The sequence below is a fragment of the Vicia villosa genome, linkage group LG3 (genome assembly GCF_029867415.1).
Source record: "Vicia villosa cultivar HV-30 ecotype Madison, WI linkage group LG3, Vvil1.0, whole genome shotgun sequence".
Lineage (NCBI taxonomy): Eukaryota > Viridiplantae > Streptophyta > Magnoliopsida > Fabales > Fabaceae > Vicia > Vicia villosa.
Genome location: NC_081182.1, coordinates 198643813 through 198651097, shown reverse-complemented (window position 1 = coordinate 198651097; position 7285 = coordinate 198643813). Strand labels below are relative to the sequence as shown.

At 23.7% G+C, this 7285-nt stretch overlaps 1 protein-coding gene across 1 annotated transcript; it reads left to right on the top strand.

Annotated features, from left to right (window-relative positions):
• The first annotated feature begins 3107 nt into the window (after positions 1-3107).
• LOC131659699 (putative B3 domain-containing protein At4g03170) lies at positions 3108-3734 on the top strand. The gene has a single exon (XM_058928854.1). The coding sequence runs from the start codon at positions 3108-3110 to the stop codon at positions 3732-3734; it is 627 nt and encodes a 208-aa protein (XP_058784837.1).
• Positions 3735-7285: the final 3551 nt, after the last annotated feature.

Sequence of the window (7285 nt, the reverse complement as noted above, 5' to 3'; positions counted from 1 at the left end):
TTATTGTTTACAATACATACTAATAGCAGCCTATAGTAATAGCTAAAAGCCATAAAAAGAAAACTTACAAAACAAACAATTATGTAATCTCAAACAACATAAAACATCATAAAAAGAAAACTTTAATTACTTTGTCATGTTTTAGAACGAAGAAATAGTGTTGCTTATTTATTTTGATTTTTTGGAATGTAGAGAAATCAGTTGGGAATGAGTAAAGATGGTTAAATGATTTCAATAAGGGAATACGTAAAGATGGTTAAATGATTCCAATCAGCATATCTCTATTTTCCATCTTAAAAGATCACATTAAATGTAATTATGACAACAACCCCCAATATTATAATGGTTTATGTAATAGTAAATGTTTAGGAAGTAATGAAGAAATTCTAATATCAAAATGACAACTATAATCATGAAATATCCTGACAATTATAACACTTCCTTGCTGTTTTCATCTCATCATGACATGAAATCAAACATAAATTGATACATGTAGATTAAATTATAATTAAATCACTAATTTAAAAAATTAAAATAATAAGATAAAAGGTTCAAAACAAAAGAAAACCAAATGGATAATTTGGTAAAAGTAAAATAAATGGGTCAAAACAATGGATAATTTGATTAGCAATATACTTCATCAATATTTTTCTCTCGTAAAAATTATTTATTTAGAATCACTTTTTTTCTCAAAACGAAAAACCCATTTGTTCTTCTTTATCTGCTTTAGATGGAAGAACGCCCACCGCAACAAAAGCTTACCGCTTCATCCTAATGGAAGTCACTGCAGTGGGAGAGTTTACTGTAGCGGCGATGCGATGAAGGTGGATGTGTTATGACGTTGTGGATGGGTCTCTTGTTGTTCGTTCAAGAGATAGGGAGGTTGGTTGTGATGAATAAAAACAACCCAAAAGTAAATGATTTATGAAAAGTTTGTAACTTTTGGTGTTCTGATAATGGCAGCAACAACAACCAAAGCTTTACATTTTCTAAAATATGCAGAGTATGAAATATGAAGAGATATGTGTGTAATAGAAGATATTGAGTTTATGTAGTGGTAATATAACAACAACAAAAAATAACTAAAGTTGAAAAATTGAAGAAAAAATTATCAATTGAATTTTGTAGTTTGATAACATAATTGATTGTTATTATTATCGAATAAAAAAGACGATACCTTTTGATTTGCAACTTGATAATGATTTTAGAAATTAAAGAAAAACTATGAATGGAAGATGCAGTATTTTGACGAACCTTCAATGTGTGGAGAATGAAATCAAGGAATGAAAGGGACATGTTAAAATCGATGAGGGTAATAGAATAGGAAGATGAGCCAAATGTAATGGTTTGTAATTTAGGGTTTGCATGTTGAAATCAAAAGCCATAATATATATAGATCAATGAGAGAAAGTTTAAGGGTTTTTCAAAAACCAAAAAGAAAAAGCGTAGAGTATTAATGATGGAAAATAAAATGGACAATTGAAAGGGTATGCAATGATTAAGGAATATATATTTTTAATAAAAATATTAAAGGAGATCCAATTACCGTTATGTCCCCGAATATCACCCCCAAATTGGTGATTAGAGGGATAATGAAAGAATTTCATATGTAATATACTTTATTATATTAAAAGTAGACTAGTTTGGTTTATAATTATCTTGACATAACTATATAAATTGTAACTTTTTTTTTATTAGCCGGACTGCCAAGTCATTATAAAATGGAATATAGATTACTTGAACCGAATCTCGCTAATATTACCGGTGTTTAAACCGAATCTCGCTAATATTACATAGAGTTTTATATATTTAACCATAATTTTTTTTAGCTTTAATAATACTAGTTTGTTTTATAATTATCTTAGACATAACTTTATAAATTGTAACTTTTTTCTTTTATTTGCAGGACGGTCAAGTCATTAAAAAAATGGGATATAGACTGTTTAAACCGAATTTCACTAATATTACAGGTATTATTATTATTATTATTATTATTATTATTATTATTATTATTATTATTATTATTATTATTATTATTATTATTATTATTATTATTATTATTATTATTATTATTATTATTATTATTATTATTATGAATCAAATGTATTTGAATTATTAGTATTATTTATTTTTTTATAAGGACAAAACTTAGGTACCATTCTTTAGGTGTGGTTCTTACTATTTTTTACTGAAAATGTGACAAGTGTATAATTTCCTCTTATGCAAATTTCTCCTATTTTCACTCACTAAATTATATTTATATATATTTGTTATATTTTCATTGGAAAATAGTAAGAACCAGAATTATACTTAAGTTTTGTTTTTTTCTATAAAATCCTCTCGTTATAGTTTCTGAATGTACTATTTCAGCCTAGATTTTAATTTCCAGTGATCCGCTAATACAACTGTATATTTATTTTTATTTTTGATTAAATTTTTTATAGTCACGGGGAATTCTTAATTTTCTTATTTATTATTATTTTTTTACTTTCTTATGTCAATATTTGTATTCGGTTAGAGATATTTATGGTAGATAACAATTTGCAACGACATGTGACATAAAAAATATTATCATTTATATTTATATTGATTGATATTACAAAAAATTAATATGTAAATTGATATACTTTTGCAAAAAGTATGTAGATTCATATTTGTTTTCGATATGATATAACAAATTAAATTCTATCAAAAAATAATATCAATTTTCCATGAATTGAATCCAAAGCTAAATTTATTTTAATTTTAATAATAAAAAATAGATAGATATGCAGGTTGTTGAGATATTTATGGTGCATTTAAAAAAATATTTAGAAGTTAACACGGAACACCATGTGGCTTAGAAAACAGTATCATCTATATTTATATTGATTCATATTAAAAAATCTTAAAATATGTATATTAATATATTTTTGCAAAAAAAGATTCGTATTTGTTTTTGATATCTTATAACAAATTATATTTAAAACAATTTTTTAAAAAAAAACAAAATCTCTGTATAATTATTGGAAATTTTGTTATTTGACATTAAATCTTTTCAAATTCATCTATTTAAATAGATCACAAGTTTGCAAAAAAAACACAAGCCATAATAAAAACATTGAAATATGTTGAAGATGAAAGAAAAATTATGTGGTCACTATCTCTGTGAGTTTTCTTCCGAGGAATATGAAGTTGCTGAAGCACTTATTTTACTGCAAAAACAAGTCCAAAAAGTGAATGAGAAAAAGTTGAAAATAACTTTTGGTGGCAAACCAATTTATGAAAGAAACAACATCAACAATGTTCAACCAATGCTACCGATCAATATCCCTAATGTTGAATACAATCCTCCCGATATACCGAATATTCACGGTGTACCGAACAATAGGATTCTTGTATGTTGCAAACCATTCGAGAAAAAATTAACATCTAGTGATTTAGACGTAAGCCAAAATAGATTACTTTTGAAGAAAAATCATGTTAAAACATATTTTCTACCTTTGTTGAAAAGAGAGGAAGAAGTTGACAAAGGAATAAATGTCGTTGTATTTGACACGCAAGGAAAAACATTTAACACGATGTTCAAATTCTGGAGTGATAAATATTATGTCTTCAATGGAGTTGGATGGCAGAAATTCTTCAAAGAACATGATTTAAAAGCGGATCAAGATTTTATTACGGTGTGGATGTTTCGTCATTCTGAAATCAATAATTTATGTTTTGCTGTTAGTTTAAGAAGAGTGGAAGCTTAATATGAAAAGTTTAAAACTTTTAATTTTATGAGTTATTTGAATTTTTTTACAAGTATTGTTGAATTAGTTTTAATGTAGTTTTTTCTTTTAGCTTTAATAAGACTAGTTTGATTTATAATTATATTGACACAACTTTATAAATTGCAGTTTTTTTCTTTTGTTATGAGATTTTTATTTGTTTAATTATAATTGAACTTATATTTTTATTGTTTTGAATGGAAGTTTATTTTGATCCGTCACTTGACATTCATCTAAAAACATTCATTCTATTATCACACATTCTATTTTAATACTTAAAATTTTGTTTTTTTTTTTTAATTCTCAAATACAAAATACTAAATAGAATTATTTTAAAACTGCTAGAACATAGTCATATTAATTTATGAAATGTTTTAAGTAATGAGGAATGACTTATAAACGATTAGAGATTCCTTTGTTTTAGTTTTCTTAGAATTGATTTTTAATGTTACATATTTTTGTTGAAATTTTTTTAAAAAAACTTCAAATGAAAAATAGTTTAAATAAATATTTATACAATATTATTTATACATTTCATTATTTTATCATAACATTTTTGGATATCAAAATAATTTAAATTTAAAGCTATTTTGAATAACTCTTTATAAAAATTAATTTTGAAATATTTTTTTAAATAAATTATATGATTTTTATTAATCTTCAATAATATTTATTTATGTTACCAAATATCATCCAAGTAAGTTTTTTAATTTATAAAAGATAAGTTAAAAAAACTTTTAGAATTAACTTTTTTTATAAATATAATTTTTAAAAAATACATTTTTTTTAAAATCCTAAAACAAGCAAACCTAAACTATATTAATCTAATATGTTAAATTAACTAGAATTCAAACATTTTTTAAATTAATAAAACTCGACCCTAGTTTATACATACAACTTTATAACTTTGACTTTGCAAAGTTATGCTTAAACTTTGAGATAACATAACGCGTGATATTTCAACACAATTTTCTCAAAATATAAGTTGTTTGTATAAAATTTATAATATTGCATCAGAACTTTCTTTAAAATATTTGTCACTTTAAAAATTAAAAAGAAACTTATTTAAAACTTTTGAAATATAATTAAAATTTACAATAATTTTTTCTCGATCCAATGTCATAACGTTTCAACTTCATAATCAGTGGTTTATATATGTGACTTCTTTCACAACTTATTGTTACAAATGTTTGTCTTCTATTAGAATCATTGTCAGATCTTCTAATTACAACACCAAACTCTAATTTCCTGACCTCCGTGGACCCATTGTAGCATATGTTTATGAATAATAAACTCTTGTTTATTTGTAAATTGTTCACAAACATTTATCTCGAAAATAACCAGTCTAACATCTGGTTTAACATCATCATTCACTTCTTTGGTTTAACATATTCCTTCACTTTATCTAGTTTAGCATCATCCAATTTAACATTCATCCTCACAGTACCCTTGAAAAACATATCTGGTTGCACCATATCTAATACTAATCAAAACAAAAAAACATATTAAAAACTCAAAGTAACAAGAAACTCTGGAGATGCATCTCTTAAACAGATGAAACTTAGTCTGAAGATGCATATCCGAACTCAACATTTTTCTACTAAAAAACCATATTAATGCAAGGAACAAGGGATGAAATGAATGAACTTTACCTTAAATTCCTGTTTCTTTTCCTCCCTTTGATGTGATAAAATACAAGAATGATTTTTTAATATTGAAAAGTTGATTAAGAATGGAAGAAATTTGTTTAAGGTTTTGAAAGTGAATTTGAGTTTAATCACGAGGAAGAAGAATTTGCAAGGTGGTGTTTTATTCACTTTCTCGCTTGACATGTTCGGTTATGCATCTCTGAAATCGTCACTGAGTTGTTAAATAAACTAGCTTTGTGAATAAAAACACCATAAATGAGTACATGTGGATTTATGGAGAAGCATGTCTAGATTCACCTAAAAATTTACATAAATGCATCTGCGGATCATATTTTGCCAAAAATGAAGCGTGTGGTTGAATTACGGGAGTTGATGAGATTTTAGGTGCGTTTGAATATGCATCTCTGAATATCAATAAAAGCATTTTTTGGGATTTCAGAAGTGTGAAACACACCCATAGAATGAGATGAATATTTTCCTACATAAGAGAGGGAATGAATATGTATTTTAATACAAAAGAGGAGAACAGTGTAATATGAGTATATATCATAGAGAAGAATGTAATATATTTTGTATAAGAAAGAAGATGAATGGATATTTTAACACTAGAGTATAGTGTAATATGAGTATCTCCTGAAGAAAAAAAAAACAATATAATTTACTCTTTTATAAATTAAGTGAAAGGTCCGTTTAAATGGATTTTTTTTCTATTTTTAGAATGTAGAGCTATTAGTTATTTTATTATTATTATTATTATTATTATTATTATTATTATTATTATTATTATTATTATTATGATTCAAATGTATTTGAATTATTAATATCATTTATTTTTTATAAAAACCCTCTTGTTATAGTTGCTGAATACTATTTCGACCTAGATTCCAATTTTCAATGATATGGTAGTACAACTATATATTTATTTTTATTTTTGATTAAATTTTTTATAGTCACGTGGAATTTTTAATTTATTATTTTTTTTTTTACTTTCTTATGTCAATATTTGTATTCTGTTAGAGATATTCATGGTAGATAACAAATTTGCAACGACACATGACATAAGAAATATTATCATTTATATTTATATTGATTGATATTAAAAAAAATTATTATGTAAATTGATATACTTTTTCAAAAGTATGTAGATTCATATTTGTTTTCGATATGATATAATAAATTATATTCTATAAAAAAATAATATCAATCTTCCATTAATTGAAATCCATATATATATATATATATATATATATATATATATATATATATATATATATATATATATATATATATATATATATATATATATATATATATATATATATATATATATATATATATATATATATATATATATATATATATATATATATATATTTGTTTTGGAAAAAAAACGTCATTCATTAACTTTTGAGAATATTATATTTTTTTACCGTAATATTGCTTGATAAATGAAATTAGAGCTAAAGTTATTTTAATTTTAAAAATAAAAAATGGATAGATATGCAGGTTGTTGAGATATTTATGGTGCATTTAAAAAAATATTTAGAAGTTAACACGGAAACAACACGTGGCCTAGAAAACAGTATTAAAAAAATCTTAAAATATTGATTGATATTAAAAAAATATTAAAATATGTATGTTAATATATTTTTGCAAAAAAGATTCGTATTTGTTTTTGATATCTTATAATAAATTATTTTTAAAACAATTTTTTTAAAAAAGAAAATCTTTGTATAATTATTGGAAATTTTGTTATTTGACATTAAATCTTTTCAAATTCATCTATTTAAATAGATCACAAGTTTACAAAGAAAAAACACAAGCCATAATAAAAACACTCAAAGAAAGTTGAAATATGTTGAAAGAAAAATTATGTAGTCATTA

Excerpts from the sequence above, each read along its gene's own strand:
- LOC131659699 (XM_058928854.1), top strand. The coding sequence starts at position 3,108 with ATGTTGAAGATGAAAGAAAAATTATGTGGTCACTATCTCTGTGAGTTT.